At 41.1% G+C, this 19,323-nt stretch overlaps 1 protein-coding gene across 1 annotated transcript; it reads right to left on the bottom strand.

The window, feature by feature from the left end:
- Positions 1–594: 594 nt before the first annotated feature.
- Positions 595–4,542, bottom strand: LOC131095994 (sushi, nidogen and EGF-like domain-containing protein 1). The gene is made up of 8 exons (XM_058044205.1): positions 4,457–4,542; positions 3,685–3,737; positions 3,560–3,595; positions 3,128–3,258; positions 2,107–2,388; positions 1,816–1,953; positions 1,100–1,278; positions 595–711 (listed from the first exon to the last, which is right to left on the bottom strand). The coding sequence occupies exons 2-8, from the start codon at positions 3,719–3,721 to the stop codon at positions 708–710; spliced, it is 807 nt and encodes a 268-aa protein (XP_057900188.1). The 5' UTR covers positions 3,722–3,737; positions 4,457–4,542; the 3' UTR covers positions 595–707.
- Positions 4,543–19,323: the final 14,781 nt, after the last annotated feature.

The raw sequence follows: 19,323 nt of genomic DNA, 5'->3' as shown, positions 1-19,323 counted from the left end.
AGCCGTGCCAGGGGAGGTTCAGGCTGGACATCAGGAGGAATTTCTTCACAGAAAGGGTCACTGGACACTGGAATGGCCTGCTCAGGGAGGTGGTGTAATCACCATCCCTGAAGTGTTCAAGAAACATCTGGACATAGCACTCAGTGCCATGGTCTGCTTGACATGGGGTGTTCAGTCAAAGGTTGGATTTGAGGTTCTTGGAGTTCTCTTCCAGCCTTAATGTTGCCATGGTTCTGTGAGGAGTCAAGGATGGGGAGGGGTAAAGTTGTGTCTTGCATGTTTTGTGTGTCTTATGATGTCCAAGTATGTTGCAGGTAAAGCATTTTGGGGGTGTGTGCCAAGCTGTTTGTTGTGGATTTTGTCTACTGTGTATGTGGCTGCCCCGTGACTTCATATTGCACAAGACCCCAGAAGTTACCACCCAAAAAGGCAAAATTTGATTAATTCTGTCACATTTCACCCCAAAACCCCTCAGATTCCCTGTAACTGTGGGAACAGTGAGGGTGAGGATGAGATACATGTGATGATGACATACATGTGATGACATGACCATGGGTGCCATGACAATGACAAGGACATGGACACTGCAATGTCTTAGCTGAAATTTTATTGCTCTGCTAGAAGCTGGCATGATCTTGACCTGCACAGTGACTTCATTGGTGATAACAGTGGCAGAGGTGATGTCCCTCTGCCACACTCCCCTCAATTCACCTAGAAGAGATATCAACAGCCCAAGAGGTAGAGCCACTTTCCACCCAAATCCCCAATACCCCCCAAAAATATTCCACACAGAAATCCAAATTTTCCTCACAAATTATCCCATAAAATTCCCACCTTCAAACTTCCAATTGTTCCCCAAATGCTCAATTTCCTCCAGTTCCTAATGCCCCTAAATTCTCAACATTCCAATAAAGATTCCCATGGTTCCCCCCCGGTTCCTGATTTTCCCCAACAAATTCTGTCTCCCTCTAAATTCACAGCGGCCTTCACACAGTCACAAATTATTGCCTCAAATCCCCACTTTTCCCCCCTCATTCCTGAATTTATCCCCCCAATTCCCACTTTTCCTCAAAATTCCCAATTTTCTCCTCCAACTTACAACCAGCAGCTGTTATCCAGCTGGGGAGGATCCACATCTGGGGCCTGGAAGTCATCCACCCTAAAGACCCAGCGTCCTGGGACCTTGACGTTGGAGGTGGTGGTGATGTTGATGATGGCATCAGTTTGGGATCCAGGGATGTTGTAGAAGTTGGTGTCATCACCGCTATTGAATCCTGCCTGGAAAATTAAAGGGGGGGGGAGAGAATGTAGGAGGGCTCACCCCACCCAAAGAGCCCCTAACATTATTTCATGATGCGAATATACTTGTTGTATATACCCAGAAATTATATGTACCAATCCATGACCATCACTATGGCGATCATCTGCAGAAGAAGGGGGGACAACCTCCTGTCTTCACTATCATCATCATCATCATCATCATCATCATCATCATCATCATCATCATCATCATCATCATCATCATCATTATCATCATCATCATCATCACCACCATCATCATCACTATCATCATCAATACTGTCATCATTATCATCTCCAATATTTGGGATGGGCCAGCCTCTGACCTCCATCATCATCCTCTCCAGAAGATGGGACAGGGCCACTTTGACCTTCCCAAAATTGGTGTGGGCCAGTCCTGGACTTTCATCATGGTCATGATCATCCCCAGGAAATGGGATGGGCCAATCCCTGATCTTCATCATCAGAACATGGAGTGGGACAACCTCCCCCTTCTCCTCCACCCTTCCCACCTACATGTGCTGGGGTCCCCCCAAGTCCTGTTTCAGCATCCCCATCACTTGCTGCCCCTGTGGTCCACTGGATGTCCAAATAGTTGAGGATGATGTAGAACATCTTGGAGTCAGTGGTCAGCACAGCCTGGAAGGTGTTGCCCTATGGAAGAAGGTCACAGAGGTCAAGGATGAGTCATGAAGGTCAGGGATGGGTTCTGGAGGCCAAAGTTCGGTCGGCCAGCAAGGCCACCAAGTGGGTCAACGAGAGCCAATGAGTTGCCCCACTTCATGCCCCATGGACTATGGGCCTCACCTTGTCAGATTTGGAGCCCCAGTAGGCCACATGGTCCCAGGTGGCCACGAAGGCCCAGGTGGCAGTGAAGGGGCTTTCGGGGAAGTATTGGGTGATGTGCTGGCTGATGTTCCTCAGCAGCGCTGGGTCGGTGCTCTGGCGGTAGAAGATGTCCCCACCCTCCACGTTGTCCACATCTGCCCAGAAGGGAGTCACGAAAGGGCGCCCGTCCGCCAGAGGGAAGGGGTCGGGGGTGTATTGTCTGACAGGCTTGTCAAAGGAGATCACCCCATTGTTGTTCACCTGGAGGTGACACCAGGAGTGGGTGGGTGCAACACCTTGACTTGGGTTTTGGGGTCTTCAAAATGGACCCTACAAGCATGCCTAGAACCACTACTCACAAGGACCCCCATCACCTATCAACACCCCAAGATCCACTGCTCACAGGACTCCCTCAAAACCCACCAACCATAGGAGCCCTCATCCACAGGAACCCCCCCAGCACCCCCAAAGAACCCATCAAGATCCATCAACCTCCCAGACACCGCACCCACAGGACCTCCCCAAATATCAGACCTATAGAACCCCCTAACAGCAACCACCCCCGGGATCCCACAACCCCCACAAATCCCCCCGAGACCCACCCATGGAGGACCCTCACAAAATCCACCATCCACATGATCCCACAATGCCCACCTACACACCCCAAGATCCACCCTGTGGGGGACCACCCAAAACCAAACAACTGCTCCAAGAGCCCCCAGCCATATGACCGTGAAGGACTGCACTATCACCCACCATCCTCAGAACCTTCCAAGCCCCTCCAACCCCAGCGCCCCCAAGATCTCCCACCCATCTGAAGACGTTTCCATGTCCAAGGATAAAACCCACTGTGAATTCAAGAAGGGTTGATTTTGGGGGCACACACACACACATACCCCCCCCCCACACACACCCACCAGTGAAAAATTCAGTGGAAATGGAGGGGAAATTTGGAAAAATGAAGGAAATTCCCCAAAATATTGAATTTGGGGTGACCTACAAACGCAGTTTGGTGGGTTTTGCCATAGAAGGTGAAAGGAATGGAGAGGGTGATTGCCTCAGATGTCCCGTCATCGAGTTTGGGGTTGGTTTCATCCCCCTGGTCTGGTCCATAGGGATAGAGTAGGGATCCTGTGGGAAAATCAGGATTTGGGAAAATCACGATTTGGGATCTGCCCTTAAATTCCCAACCAATTACATGGATTTTGGGGTGTAGCCCACCAAATTTGGGGTTCCCATGGTTACCTAAAAATGGATGTCTCTTCTGGGTTTTCATGATGAAACTGGTGGGAAAGGGAATGACCCCAGAGGAATTACATTGGCCACACATGGATTTTGGGAGAATAGCAGGAAAATGGCATGATGTGGGTGGGAGAAAGTCTGATTTAGGTGGAAATAATATTTTTTTAGGGCTAAGCCCCCAAAAATTCACCTTTTTCAGATGAGGTTTTGGTGTCCACCATGGAACCTGGAGAAGAAATAGGAGGGAAAATGAGTTGATCACTAATTTTTCCAGCAGGGATGAAAATGACAAGACTTTTCAGAAACAATATTTACCTAAAATCAGGAGGAAGAAAATACTAGAGGGTGACATCCTCGACCTAAAATAACTGTTAAAAAAACCTGGAAAACTTAAAAAGAAACTATAAATACATCCAAACAAGCAAACCAGCAACCCTCCACAAAACAGAGGATGCAGTAAAATGAAGTTCCAGAGACAAAAAAAAATTCATATTAAAACACCAAACACACACTTTGTCCATGATGTTTGTGTGGAGGGCTTTGTGCATGAGTGGTATTTTACCAATTTTTAAAAAGAATTTAAGCATTTGAAAAGTTTTTTTTTTATTTAATTATAGTGCATTTTTAAGTAATCATTTAATTTGATTCAGGAGATTTTAAAGTTTAATTTAATTTTAAAAATTTAATTTACTATGTTCAATTGAAAAAAAAAGATTTTACATAAGTGAACATTATTAAATTTAATTTCAATTTTTCATTCTAAATGCATTGCCTTTTATTTAATGGAGTTCTAAGGTGAATGCTATTTTTCTTTATCTTCTATGTTGTGATTTTTATTATTTTTTATTTAACCGAATCTTCAGTTTTTGCTATTTGTGTGAATGAAGAAATTTTTTCCCTTCTGTGCCCAAATTCAGGATTTTTCTGCCTTTTTTCTGAAAAAAATGAGGATTATTTACATTTTTTTCATGCATTTTTAAGTGATTTAAAGGCACAAATCTTCCTTAAGTGCATGTAAAACCAGGACTTTAAAGAGAAAATATTCCAAGAAATGACCAAAATCCCACCAGAATAAAAATTCCCTCACCTGGATTTCCATGAAGTGAAGAACTGCAGCCTGAAAATGAGCTGAAGCACCTCAAATGCTGGCTTTCACTTGTCGTGTTCCTTTTTTTATCAAAACAAAAAATACTGAACATGTAATTTGCCAACTTTCCACCCCTCCAATCTCTCTGAGCTCTCCCAGGATTCTTAAGAAAGAGAAATTCAATCATGTGTTGAGGATTTTATCACGTGCTGGGGATTTTGGGCTCCTCCAGATGTATCTTTTTAAGCATAGTTAAGACTTTTTTGGATAATTTTGGTGTCCTGAAGACACCACCCTATGTGAAGTTTTTGCCCCTTTCCAAGACTTCAACTTTCATCCCCTGTTTTATTTTTTTAAATAAAGAAGTCCTTTTAAAATTATTTTTAATTATAGATCCTTTATCTCCTTTTTATTTTTAATCATCAGGAAGAAAATAGATTATCCCTGTTTATTTGGGATTTTGAGGACTCTTTTTTGTTATTGTGAGGCTAAGAAAAATCTTTATCATGTACTTTGGCCTTTCTTTCCTGGAAGAAAGAAGAAATCCTTATATGCAGGAATTCTACTTTTTGGAGGAAAAAAAAAACCCTTTAAACCACCAACATTTTTAGTGTGGTTTCTTTTTTTCTTCTAAAAAGAAGTTAATATCTTTGGGTTTAGGGATTCTTTAAAGGGAAAAAAAATCTTTTTTTCTCTTTATTTTAAGGAAAAAAATCTTGTTTCTTATTTACCTGGCAATTTAAAAGTATTTTTTGTAGGAAAACTTTATTATCACTCTCCTTTTCCTCTTTTTCTAAAGGAAAACCCCTAAATTTGCTTGTATTTTAAGAAACCTCATTTTCCCAGTTCCAGATGGTTATTTTCAAGCTCTTTAAAGTTGTTTGTATTTTTTTTTTTTTTTTTTTTTTTTTTTGGTCCAGGACCTAGGCTTGAACCTCTCATTAATTTTGCAAAAAAATCAGACAGATTTGGGTTTGTTTCCCTGGAAACAGTGGATGGGGGTTAAAGGGTGGGGGACAAGGATTCTGGGGAATTCACTGGATTTTTGGAGGGGCTCCCTGGAGGAGAGTCAGCTGGGATGTCCCTGTGCATTCCCCTCACCCACACTTCTTGTGGGACCCCATCAGTGGCAAGATTCACCCACCCACTCCCAAATTCTCCAGAATTCTGGGGTCAGTTTCTCCCCTCCAGCCTGGTGTGATGAGGAGCTTGTGATGAACTGGCCAGAGTTCAATGCTTGCCTCGAATCCCCAGCCTCACACAGTCCTGGCCCTGAAAATGTCCCCCGGACATTTTTGCAAGGAATAAAATCCTGTGTGATTTTGCTGGAGAGAGCCAACAAAATCGGTAAAGCTCTGCCAGGGCTTTGCAGGGAGAGGGAGCAGAATTCCAAGGAAGGGTTAATGCTGGCAGTCACTTGGTGTCACTGCTTTCAGTGTCTGGTGACAAGGGATGTGAAAACCAGAGGGTGTGGAATTTCCTGCTCTTAGTGCACCATGGAGAGGTTTGTTTGGTTTGGGACTGGTTGGTTCTGTTTTCCTCCCTGATTTAAGACTTTATCACAACACATGGCTTTTATGTGCACTGCTAATGCTGGGAGGAACTGCAAAATTATGCTTGCTAGAAATCTTGCTAAATGATGGTTTTAAAGTTACTTGCATTAGTATCATCTTCTCTGGGGACATGAATAATGGATCATAGCCATTCTGATTAGTGTTAAATACTGGTTTTCCTTTTCTCTAGATTGGACCAAACTTTTAGTTCAGGTAAGAGATTTACATATGTAGTTTTAATTAAAATTACTTTTTTCTTCTGAAGTTCAGTTGCTTCTTTCTACCCACTGTAAGAAACCACTTTGCTGGTCTCCTAGCCACAGGTGCCTATGAAAGACACAATCTGGAGAGTCATGTCTTTCAAGACCACCCAAAATTCTGGATGGATCCCTTGCTGCGTATTAAACTTTTAGCTCCTGAAGAAGCCTGAGTCAAATGGCACAAATTCTGTCTCCTTGGAAGACTGTAGCTTGAAACGCCGGAAAGCAGGAATTTGGAATTCCCATTAGTTTTAAACCTTGGCTTTAGGACATGGTGCTGTGAATATTTGTTGCTGTGTTTGCCCTCATGAGGATGTTGTTGCTGTAATTTCATACAACTGGAACCAGCGAGAGTTACAACAGAGAAAGAGAATACCCTTCCCTGCCTCTTCCCTCTGGTACTGATCACAGAACACTGGATTTTAGCTTGACTCCCTTCTGCCTCAGCAGCTGTGACCCTAAACATAATAAATTCTTTATTTTTCTGGTTGGAGGGAGGAAGCTGACACATCAGCCACATTTTCCGTCTGTAAACTTCACTCCACAGCACTCCAACAGGGTGGTCTCTGTCACCTTCCCCCAAAGCCTCTGGAAAGGACTGTGCACTGGGCTGTGATGCAGGACGTGGTGGAACACTGATCTGATCCGAGCTGACCTGATGTGGCAGCTCCTGCCTTTCCTGCCGTGCTAATGATCTCTGCACGCAGCTGGAAAAAAGCGCAGCCTGAAGGATCGTCTGTCCCAGCCAAGGGCAGCCTAGGTCGGGAGAGGAAAGCAGGTTTTAATCAGGGTCCCCAGAGTGTGGCAGGGACATTGCGACCCTGTTCCGTGCCATCGGTCATTGCTGCAGACCGGCCTGCCGCCCCAGCTGGGTCACGGGCTGGTCACTGCAAGCTGCTGCTCTCTGATCAAACCCTGCAGGAAACCTGATGGTGATGCCAGCAGCCTTTCTAAAAAGACTCTGCAAGTCCCAGCAAAGCAGCACAACTCCCACTTGCTGCTCTGCAGCAACAGGAGGTCAGGGATGGTTTAATGCTGCACTGAGTTTATTGCATTAATATCCATCAGTGCAGGTTTGCAGTAATGTTCCTGTATCACCTCTCTACTGGTGTCTCTGCTTTTAAATCTCTCTGCTTAAATTTCTTGTGCTCCATAATTAGTATAGAAAGATATGCTGGGAACACCTCCCTGGTTGACACTTGGGTTTTATTTATCATTAGTTGCATTAAATCTTTTTGCAATGAGCCTTTGGATAGAGAAGGAAATGCACGGAGACACACAAAGAAGCTCATTTACAGCTTTACAATAAAAATCTGAGCACACATTATTAAATTTTAATTCGACTGTCTCATGATACTTCGGAAATTTTTCCTTCTTTTTAAAACTGAAATTAATGTATTTTAGAATAACTTTTTACCTTAACATTTATTTGATTTCAAAGCTTTAAGATTTTGAACTACAGTTTTCTTGGCAAAAAAACAAAAACAAAAAAACAAACCCAACTCTGAATTAGCAAAGGGTTTTAAAAGGTGCAAAAACATCTTAGTTAGAACTCAGTTCTACATTCCCTGGAACAGATGGAAGGCTTTGACCACATCCTGGTATTGACAGTAGCTCCACTTTCCCATCTGTGTGTGGCTTTACATGCAACCACTTCAGCCCTGGATCTGAGTCACACATGCAAATCAGTCATGAAACAAAGCTGGTCTATCAGCAGAACATTACATTTTAGGATAAAATTTCAAGTTTTCACCAGGCACTTATCTGTGTCTGAATTATATTTATATTAGAGTTCATCTCTGCATTGTGGTGTGAGTTAACAGTCTGCCAAGAAGACAGCTGTATCATGCTCTGGAAAGTGGACCAGCACTTTCCATTAGAAAGGAATTTTATTGGTTGCCAGCAGTTTCCAGCTACAGTCGAGACTAAGAAGCTCAAATTACACAGCTAACTTATTCTGAGAAGCTATTTATTTTGATCAGACTGTAGCTTCCTTTTGTGATGACACTGAGCACGATGCACTCAGGCTTTCTACAATCCAGGAAAGCATAAGAGCAGCCAGGTAAAGAAGATTTTATCAAAAAAATAATGTTGACCATTAACCATTTAGCATCTTAAGTGAGTTAGAAATAACATTTTAAGAAGAACTAACTTTTTTTTTTTACTCCAAGTATTGGTGAGATCTGGCTGAAAAAAGCTTTGCCTTGGAAAATTTAATTTTGTGGGAGAGAACTTCAGTGTTCTCCACAAAACAGATGGGGAAGATAATGGATGTTGTAAATCTTCCCTCCTATTTTTTCTTTTTTCTTCCTGCCAGGCAGACAGATCTGCTTAATTGTGACTCACACAACCCTCTTGTTGCTGTTTTATGCATTTTTTGGGCTACTGGTTTACTTCTTACAGCCTGCGAGCAGGCTTTGAACTGGGACTAAGGTTTAATTTGACCTGCGTACAATTAAGAGGGACAAGCAGATTCACCCTTTTGTTTATGAGAGAGGGGCTCTACATATCTGCCACAGTGTCTGGCTACTAAGATCTCCAATTAAGTCAAACACGATATTCAGTAACTTAGGATTTAGAAAGCCAGATTTCACAAGTTTTGTGCAGATGTTTTATAGGATTTAGAAGAGTAGATCTTGTGTGAGTGTGTAGTTTTGGCCTTGAACTTCTTTTCTGACTGTCTAGCCCTAACATAAATGGTCTAATTCTCTTGTGGAGAAATGTCTCCATTCTCTGTATGCAGATCATGAAAATGAAGAGAAGGGGAAAAAAAGAGTTAAAAACTTTGTGCTATCTCGAGTGACAGGAACACCTATGACAATGATTAAGTGCAACGTTAAAGGGATGCTCCCCTGTCAGAAACAGACTCTCCCTATCCTGCAATGGCAGGAATTTGGTTACAAAAGCATGCATGTCTTTGTCCTCTATAAAATGTTAAAGACCAGCTCTAATTTTAACATCAACACGACAGATAATCTCATGTATCTTTCATAATAAGTCCTTTTACATCTGGTGTCTTCCTTTACTCTTACTGACAGATTCCCATGTTCAACACAGTGTTCAGCTTTGACTCATGACATGGTAAAATGCTTCCAGAAGTTTACTGCTGTCTTCTACCCTCAAAATAGCCTCTGCCTTCCCCAGGTGATTACTGTCACCTTATTTTGAATTTCCTTGAAAGTTCAGGTGGCCGGAAACTCCTGAGGTCAGCTAACTCTCAGAGTGACTTCCCATACTGACAGAAGCAGTCTGTCTGTGTGTGGCTGACCCAAAGCAAGCAAAGGTGAGTCAGAGGTGCAGAGGGAGATCTCTCTGAGGCATTACAATTCTGAGGAAACTTTTAAAAACACTGTTCAGAACATCTGTGCCATCCATGACAGTTAAGTAAAAGAAAAAAGCAATGCTCCTGCTCTGCGCTGAGGTGGAGATTTCCTTCTGACCACAAATATGGGGCTGTGTTTCAGATCTGGGACCAAAAGAGCACAACACACAGGTGATTTATTATGCTGAACAGTGTTTGCACAGCATCTACACCTCCTTTGGTTCTCTGTGCTCTTTCAGGCAGCAGGTGGGGTTTGGAAAAGGGATGGGATTTGGCACAGCTGGGACGCAAAGTGACTCAAAGAAGTATTCTGTATCACCCAGGACCTTGCTCAGAGGTAAAACTGCAGGAGATGGAGAGGAACTCCTCCCGAAGTAGCCATTTTTTGGATACTGTCTGGACCCCAGTTTGCTGGTGGGAGGTGGGTGGGTGACTGACTTTGCACCACTTTTCTGCTTGCTTTTTTATTCCCTCCTCTAATCTGAACCCATGAGATTCTCATGCTTTTACTCTTCTGATTCTCTTCCCCACCCCTCTGGCAAGGACAGAGCAAGTCAATGACTGTTTAACCTATGAGGAACTTACCCAAATGAAACAGAACAAAGAAAGACCCTCTTTCTTTAAAAAGGCTGAGGGAAATAAAAGGCCAACAGAGGAACACTGGAGTGAGTACAGAAACATTTCTCTGCTGTGCTTGATGTTGGTAGCTGCCTCAAAAACTTTTGGAATTGGCCTTCTGTAGTTTTGGGCAATAAAATTTTGGCCTGATTGTAACACCACTGTTCCAGTCTTGACAAGCAATATAAACAAGAATTTATCTGTAACTGCTGACTTTCTATGGGCAGTGTAGTGCTCTCCAATTATCTGTGTTTTGGGAAATTATGGATATGGCTTAGGTCAAGCCAAAATTATGCTGACAGAAGTAACGCAAGGGTGTATGTACATTAGCACATACTGTAGAGCAAAAGAAGCAGATCTGCAGAACAAAACATTCAGGCTGGCATTCATATCACACAGACTCAGTGTGTTCTATTTAGATTAACCCCAGGCTGGTGCTGTGGACCGAAAGGTTGCAGGAGGTGAAGCATTTTAGGAGACCCTCTGGATGTCAGCGTTTGGTTAAGCCTTTTCCAGAAAAAAAGCCCATCATCATGATCTGAAAGGGCGCCATGAAATGAAGGAGTGTGTCATACAAGCACTGGGAAATTGCCTCTTGAGCCCAGCTGAAGTGATAATACACCTGTGTTATCCACAAGGAGATATGCAGTTACAGAAATTATGTTTCTTTCTTCTGAAACCACAAGTAATACTGGTTCCTTTAAGTAAAATTTTAATTAGGGCTCACACAATATAAGCTGTAATGTATTGCAATTGATTTTAAGTATTCATGAGGATCTACAGTAATGGGTAGCAGCTTTTTTGTCTGGTGAGATCTGTGGTCTCTGCACAGGTCCTGTCTTCCTGCCACCTGACATTTGTAAGACATTGCTTTCAAGAGGTCTAAAAAGATGAGCAGGCTTGCCAAACTAATTTGTGTTTCTCTGCTGCTATGTTTTTGCTGTGCTCCTGCTGAGGGGAAGGGCTGTTGGAAAGCAATGAGCTGATCCTGCGTCCAGGCGAGGGTGCTGCAGGGCAGAGCATGGCCTGACCACGGCTGCCAGGGTCACTGCTGGGAGCGATCTCCTGGTGATCCAGCTGGACAGTGCCCTCCTAAGCAAACAGTAGGATTCAGCTGGGAACGTCCAGCCCAAAGTCTCTGAGCCACACTTCAGCCAGATGAGATGTGTGTGGTCACTGGGAACTGTTGGCAGAACGCGTAGTGTACTGAGATTAGTATCCTGAAAAATCAGGAAGTGCACAGGAATTTTTTTATTTGCCTCTTATTTTTTTTTTTTTCATTTACTTGTGTAGAATGTGTGAGAGAGAATTTAAATTAAGAACTTGTGCTTATGTCTCCTTGGCTTTTTCTCTAAAAAAGCCTATCCATTTCCAGCTGTTGGGGAATCTATCTATAAATCTATCTATTAAATCTATCAATTTCCAGCTGCTGGAGAATGTGAGGCAGTTCCAGAAAGCAGGGCCTTGTCCCAGAGCTCTCTGGTTGTCACAGGCAAGGGGATTCAGTCATCAAGTTCCTCTTACAGTGCCATCAATACAATGATGAAAACAGAACTTTTGGTCAGTAAATTAACATTTTGGATAGAGTTTGGGCCAGCAAAATGATTTTTTTTTTTCACATCTCTGTAAGAAAAGGCAGGTTTTGACTATCAGTTTGCAACATGACAAAGCAACCAGAAGGAGAGAAACCTCAGAGTCTCTGAAGTGACACCAGACTAAATGCAGGTCTGGCAGATACCCTACAGACGGTAGGGGATCCTACAGAGATCCCAGTCCTAAAACATGCAGTCTCTGCAGGGTGGGATATCCCACACTCCTGTGAAGGCAGCAGGGTCTTGCAAAGTCAGAGCCAGCCTCAGCACCTGCTGATGTCTGCTTATTTTCAGTGTGACTCCTCTAATAAGTATTAATTATTTCTGTGTATAGTTCTTTCAGTAGTTACCACAGAGTTATTCCATTTTACACGTGGCAGAGGAGGTTAATGACCTGGAATCTCACAAGCACTGTATCATAATTATGTCAGCCATTAAAGCTCTAATGGTATGTTTGAAATATGGGAGAGGCAAAATCTCGTCTTGCTGTTCCCTCATGCTCCAAGCTGCCTGGTATATTTTCATATTCGCTGAACTCAGGAGAGGCCAAGGATGTTAACTCCATGTAGAAATGAGGCTGGCAGATCAGTGGTGTGTTTCATCTAATCTCTTGCCTCTGAAATTAGCTGCATTTGTAGGGAGAATTATTGTGATGTCTAAAGAGTGGCCTGGCTAGCGAGCGAGATTGTGCTGGCTCCATTCTCCCTGGTCAGGGGTTGGTTTTACACCTGTGGATGTGCCGCTTCAGCCTTTTGTGTCTTTGTTTCTCCTGCCATGTTCCTTCTCAATGACTGCAATTGAATGAATTTCAGCACAGAGCTGTAGGATCAGGACAATAAGCCCCTGGTTTGCTGCTTTTGCACCAAAAATCCTTGCGCAGCCAGAGAGGCCACAGTTAGTGACCACTTAGAGTGTTTCTGGTAGTGCAAAACGTTGTGGTATGGGCACCTGGATAAATCCTTAATTTCAGCTTCATTTTCACTCTGCTAAATACATAGGTAAGTTTTCCCGGAGTTTTATGTCCAGTGGCAGTTCAGATTACTTCCTCAGCTGCAGAAATGGGAAGCTGCTGAGGAATCAGCAGGGTGGGTTCCACACTTCTGTCAGCCTGATAAAGGTTTCAGGCTTATCACGATTTTTAGTTTTGAAATATTGATTTTAAAGAACCAAAGCATAAATAACATAAATCTAAATTGAAACATTTCCTTTCAGTTTTTAAATTTCAGATGCCTAAAGAGAAAAGTCTTGAAAATACGTCTTGTTTGCCACCTTGTGTGAGGACATTTAATTGGAAAATAATTGGGATTGATATTTAAAGAAACCAGACTTGTTAATTTATTTTTAACATTTTGTGGTTTATTTCTTTTAATTAAGCTTTTAGTAAAAATTCTGTTTCCTCAGTAGCTTTTAGTTTCTGTGATTAACATAGACCACATTGTTGTAGATTATAAATTGAAATTTTTTAGCAATAGTAAATAAATTTACTATTCTATATTAACAGATTATACTAAATAAAGTGCCTTATTTACTATAGCTATGGTTTGTGCAATTATTTAAATAAATATTCAATTATTAATTTTAAGCACATATTTTGATCAGTGGGCTTGCTTGACATATTCACTCAATTCAAAAATAATTTTTATAACTACACAAAATTGGTCAGAATTTTCAGAAAATTTTGGGATAAAACCTCAAAGTTCACTTATGTGAAGGAGAACAAAAAAAAAAAGGGTTTCCTGAAGAGAGAAGTTATGAAAGAAAAGCTAAAGAACAGAATGCATTTATAAGCAGCAGGGATGAAACACTGACAATGATACTACTGAAAGGTTCCTGCTAACAAGACCACTCCCAATACACAAATATATTTTAAATGGCCTTTTGGTATTCTTATTAGTTGTAGATATTATTAAGGAAAATAAAAAAGCCACAAATAAAGAAAATTATTTTGAAGTTTTTTTTTTTAACAAATATTACTGATGTTATGTTTCATGTAAAAAATTTCATATCTTGACTTTTTTAATGCTGTATCACAGGTTAGCTGCTGGTTTTCTTAGGAAAACATTAATTTTAAGACAAAAGCTCAAAATTGTCAGAAAAACTTGGTAATTTACCTGCTTATTTCATTGTGATTCCTTTCCCAAACAATTACACACTTTGTGGTTTTATGCTGATTTGGAAAAAAAAAAAAAAAAAAAAAAAGAAGAAGCTTGGAGATAATTCCCATAACAGTCTTTATCTTCATCACCTTTATCCATTAGTTTTTGCAAAGAGTTCCGTGACCGAATTTCTGTGCACTCAAATGTTTGGTTACAAATCTCTGCTGGTATGAACAAAAACCAAAACCAAAACTAAAATTAAAACCAAAACCAAAACCAAACCAAACCAAAATAACAAACAAAAAGAGATGTTTCCATTGTGGGGTTTATTTTTAGGTATTGTTAATGTTTAATTTTAACTATATTAATCTAGAAGTTATGTGGCAGGGGAAAATGGTGGCACAATGAGACCAGATAAATACACTGAGTAATACCACAATAATCCTCTGATACATTTGATGATGGTTGGGGTTGGTTAAGTTTTGGGTGCTTTTTCTGTTTTTACATAAGCTGTTTAGGAAATCCCATTAAGGAGAAAAATAGAATTATCTGTTCTGAAATGTCAACTTTTTCTTTGGTGAAAAGCCTATCTTGGGGGTCAGAAAAGTACTCCAGCTCCTATTTCACATGCTTTAGGACTCCTGTAGAATTATGAAATATTCTTTTCCATTTTCCCTTAGTAATCAATCATAGCAAACGTGTGCCACTGCATTGGTATTGGTTTTTATGCTGCATCTAAATCTGCAAAAACACAGTGGTAAATCACATCTTCTTTATGTACATTACAGTGATGTAATCTTGCTACTTAAATTTCACTTCACTGAAACATCCCTGCCTTAGGCTGTTCCCTGAGCAGTGTAATAGGCAAAAGTGGGGCCTTCTATAAAGAAATTTATTAATTGACGCGGTCAGAAATCTGCACCTCTCACAAAGAACTGATAATTCCTTGAATGAGATGAGCTCTGTGCACGTGAAATTTTACACTTCAAGCAGTTAGCCAATACTGTGAGAATGAGCATTGTGGTGTGTTGCTACTCCTCCTAATTCTTATATTTTTATTATCTACATTTTTCAGCTGCATCTGATGGTGCAGGAATGAGGCCAAAAGCCGGGGGTTTTGTCAGCTTTTATTCTCCTTTCTTTCCACAGCTTCTCTATTTCTAGCTAGTCCTCTAAGGTAGTTTCATCTGTGTTTTTCTTCTCTTCTGCTTTTGTAGGCATAATGCTGAATCAATCTTATAATGGAATGAAAACCCCCAGCATATGTTTTTTCCACAAATTAACAGAGTGCTCAGGGTTTTCAAGTACTTTCCTGATGAACAATGTAGCTGATTTGACAGCAAAACTCGGCATGCCTTGATCAGAAAGCAAAAAACCTAAGCTCTTCTAGAAATATTTACAGTGGTGCTTCTTCCCCAGAATTTTTTAATTTTTTTCAGAAGTATGAGGAGGATTTATTTTGCAAAAGGGAAGTAACCCTGGAATTTCCGACAAAAATTTCTTACAACTCCATTTTTTTAAATGAAGAGCTGAGTGTTTCAGACCCATTAGAGGAAAATCTGCTGCTTCTCTCTAAAGCAGGAGTTCTTCTCTTGGGCATTGAAATTAGGAATTCAGCTACTTGAGGACATGGGTCTGCAATTTGCAATTAATAACATTTTGGTGAGTCATGATTGGTTTCATTTTATGCTTATAAAAAATATGTGAGCTTTCAAAGATATTTTAACCTTCATTTTTCTTCTGGTGTATAGCTGTGTCTGAAGTTTATTGGTAAAGCTGTAACTGTAAATATTTGGCAACTGGCAATTTGCATTGCTTAAGTTAATTACTTTCACTGTGTTATTTACACTCAGTAATGAGATACTTTTGAAAACTAATTAGATGTCCTTGCTTAGTTGCAAAAAATCTTTTGAAGGCATTTATAATTCAATGTTCACTGCTTTTTCTGTGTCATCCAGTATCAAAGAGGAGCCAAATCACCTATTTTTGTCCTTTTTAGTTGAAACAGGACTATTTCCACTTTCTGCTCAGGGAGTAGTTGTGTTACCCAGCTTCAGGCACATTGTTTATCTTCACTTTATTTGGTGACAATAAAGAGGTTTCTGCTAAAGGAAATTGTAGAAGAAAAGGCATATTCAATTATTTTTCTTTCTTGATCAGGACAAGGGAAGACACAACTCCTGTACACAGGGGCCAGTTTGCAAAGGCAGCTTAGTCTGGTTTCAGAGGGCCGAAGGAATGACCTCACGTGCACTGTGTAATTACCCTAATTTACTTCCATTCCTTAATTAAAACTGTGTCATTTCTTATAGCTTTTGCCTTGTGAAAAGATATTTTTCTGCTCAGTCTCATCAGAGGATGAGTAATTTACTTTCTGTACATATTTTGATGACAGGCACACCATAAATATTGGGATTTCTTAGTCTTGATAACTTCACATGCTTTTGATGCCAAAGTCATTCTGCTGGATGTTTAATTAGAGGACATCAAAGAGGGTTATTTACATTTAATTCTGTAGTTAGTGTTTGGCCTTCTCAGTTTTATGCCAGACTTACAATACAACATCCATGCTGTCTGGTATTAATTTAACTTGTAAATAATTTGTGTAATTAATTTACTTGGTAAATCTCCCCATTTCATTTTATGACTTTATTCTCAACCAAGCTGGTCAAATCTAGCTGCACTGGCAAAAGGCTCAGCAAAAACAAATACTTTGGAATTTGTATCAGTGCCCCAAGATGGGTGTGACAGGTGACACATCTTGTCTGATGCTTCATAAAGCTTAACTGCTTGCAAAGAAAGTGTTAACCATCGGTACAAAAATGACTTCTAGGCTTGAATAATTATTATTCCATTAAAAGCCTTACTGGTTATGTTCCTAGACTTACTGACCCTGGGACGGGAGCTGGAATGGTCAGTCTTACGTTGCCACATTCCCTGGGCCTCCCGAAGTCTCACAGCTCTAGCCGAAAGATAAATTGCATCAGGGCCATCATGGGCTGCCCCAGGAGGGAACAGAAAGGCAGATAGAGTCAAGAGTAAGTTCAGGGAAATAACTCGTCCAATACGATGGTAAACAAAAATTGCCAACTCAGTAATTTTTTGTTTTTTCTCATTATTTAAATAGTGACATCCATGAGAGCTTGTTGGTCTGTCTGTCTTTTCTTTCATACAAAGGCTGGTGGGTTTTTTGTTTATCAGGCACAGCTATTTTAAATCACTTTTGTGACAAAGTCTTTTTTCCCTTTGCTCATTGAGTGCACAGCAGCATCCAGACTTTGAAAGGACAGCAGAAGAGAATTTTTGGATAAAATTCTGAGGGCAAGTTCAGCCCTTTTATTACAAACCTTCCTGTTTCACTCTTGCTTCCAGCTCCCTGCTGGCTTGTCCTGTTGAAAATGTATTTTGGCCTTCATTGTCCAGTGGAAAGGGCAGTTTATGTACAGAAGGGATGCACAGGATGATGGAGATGGTAACAGCACTTGTTTCAAAGGGATTTCCAAGTATGTTCTGATTGTGTGGAGATACCTATGAGCTCAGAGTATTTATTCTGCTGGAAGAACTCGAAACTGGTAAATCCTGGGTCTCCGCTCTAGCTGCCTCCCCGGCCTGTCCCAGCATTGGCTTCCATGGTGGATAAGTCCAGCTGCAGACCATCAGTCCTTTAGGGAAAAGGCTCAGTGGAAACAAACACCTCAACCCCCCTTGTTTGATGTGCAGCCCTCCTCTTGAAGTCCTCTGCAGGTTTTGTCTGTGAATGTCAGGAGGAGACCAGGGGAGGGAGGAAACCTGGACATGAGGCTCCAGCAATCAGCAATGTTTTCACATTGCTGCAAAGGGAACTCTCACCACAATATCCACAGTAAATAACTGCAATATCTCTAAATAGCTGCCTCATTTTATGGCCATGGCTCAAACAGCATGGCACATGGAACTCTGAGCAACAGAGGGAAATAGTAAAAATAATAATCATTTACCCAGTCAGAAAACAGCAAGTTGGTTGAGTTGCCAAGAGATTGAAGTGTTTTTATTATTGGGAGGAAATAGTGAGTTTTAAGTTTCTCAGCTGATTTAGAATACAGTTGTAGAATATGTCTGAAAAGGCAAACAAAAGATTGAGGAAACTTTCCCTGTGGCTGGGCATTTTTTTTCCGATATGGCAGAACTAGGTCAGAAGCTGTGGGATGGATGGAGTTATAACTGCTGCCTTTCATAACCTTACTGAGAATATTCTCTAAAGCCTTGGTTCCACAGGATTCAAATGCTGAGCCAGTAAAATTAATTTAATATATTGCATAAATATTATGCACTGATTTAGACAGGGAAAGAGGAAATTGACTGACCTCATATTCTAAATATTAAACCACTGGAGTTGGGTAGAAAAGAACGTGCTCCTTCTCCTCAATTCGCAGGTTTATTTATTTCTTCATCATTTGAGTGAAGCACTGACTTGTGGTGTAAAACACCCATTTTGCAGAATCCAGTGACGAGAGAATAGAGCAGGGTGGTGAACACCCATCAGGACTGGTGACACAAGGGGCCCCACACAATCCAAGCAGCAGCACTGCCCTGGATGGGCAAACCCCTGGAAATGATTTTGGGTGGGGATTAGAGAAAGCCTCTCCGCCCAGCTGCCGTTGGTCCTCATGAACAAATAGCCAACGTGAGCCAGTGACTTTGAATATCTGATTCTTGCAGCAGGCTTCCACAGCACTGACCTCAGATATTCCATAGCAGAGGCTTGGATAACTGGCTGCCTGGAAAATCAGCAGGCCAGGAAAGCTGAGAAGCAGGAAGGATGACACAAACTGAATTTCCTGAGGGGTCCAGGTGCCCTTCAGTGAAGAGCAACATGGTCCTCAGTAAGAGAGACTGAACAGCAAAGGGAGTAAGGAGCTGTGGTTGGGAGATCTTTTTGTGACGAAGGAAATTCTGCCTCCTGCAAATGAGAAGTGTATGTTCTGATGATAAAAAGGTGAGTCCAAAGTGGAAAGTCACCAAGTGAATTAAAGGTTTTTTTGACAAAGCAGAAGTGGAGTATTTCAACTCAAGTAATGATCAAGTGTTGCAAGTGTTTCCTGAGTTGTATTTTCACAAGTATTACTGAGTTTAGATTCAGAACATGTCACTGTATCAGGCAAGAGTTTTTACTCTCCCAGCATGTTGCTGCAAGGACTCTCTTTCAAACAGTCAACATCTTTTGAGTAAAGCTAATAGACAGGAATTCAGTAATATTTCTGACAAACTCTTGCTGCACAATCAAAGAATTTGAAAAGACTGGTTTTTCAATTGAAAAATGTGATGGTATTGTAGGTATTTTCTAAGCAAAATATAGATCTAAAGTAAATATATAGTTTTGAATCTCATTGCAAAATATCTCTCTTCTTGTTCCTGCTCTGCAGTGTTAAATATTGGTGGAAAATTTT

Source organism: Melospiza georgiana, chromosome Z (genome assembly GCF_028018845.1).
Source record: "Melospiza georgiana isolate bMelGeo1 chromosome Z, bMelGeo1.pri, whole genome shotgun sequence".
In the NCBI taxonomy this organism is placed as follows: domain Eukaryota; kingdom Metazoa; phylum Chordata; class Aves; order Passeriformes; family Passerellidae; genus Melospiza; species Melospiza georgiana.
The sequence above is the reverse complement of the archived record's forward strand: the minus strand, read 5'-3'. Positions and strand labels throughout refer to the sequence as shown.

Excerpts from the sequence above, each read along its gene's own strand:
- LOC131095994 (XM_058044205.1), bottom strand. The coding sequence starts at position 3,721 with ATGTCACCCTCTAGTATTTTCTTCCTCCTGATTTTAG. Across the intron at positions 2,389-3,127 it reads AAACCCACCAAACTGCGTTT|GTGAACAACAATGGGGTGAT; the intron begins GTAGGTCACCCC and ends TGTCACCTCCAG. Across the intron at positions 1,279-1,815 it reads TTGGGGGGACCCCAGCACAT|GCAGGATTCAATAGCGGTGA; the intron begins GTAGGTGGGAAG and ends TTAATTTTCCAG.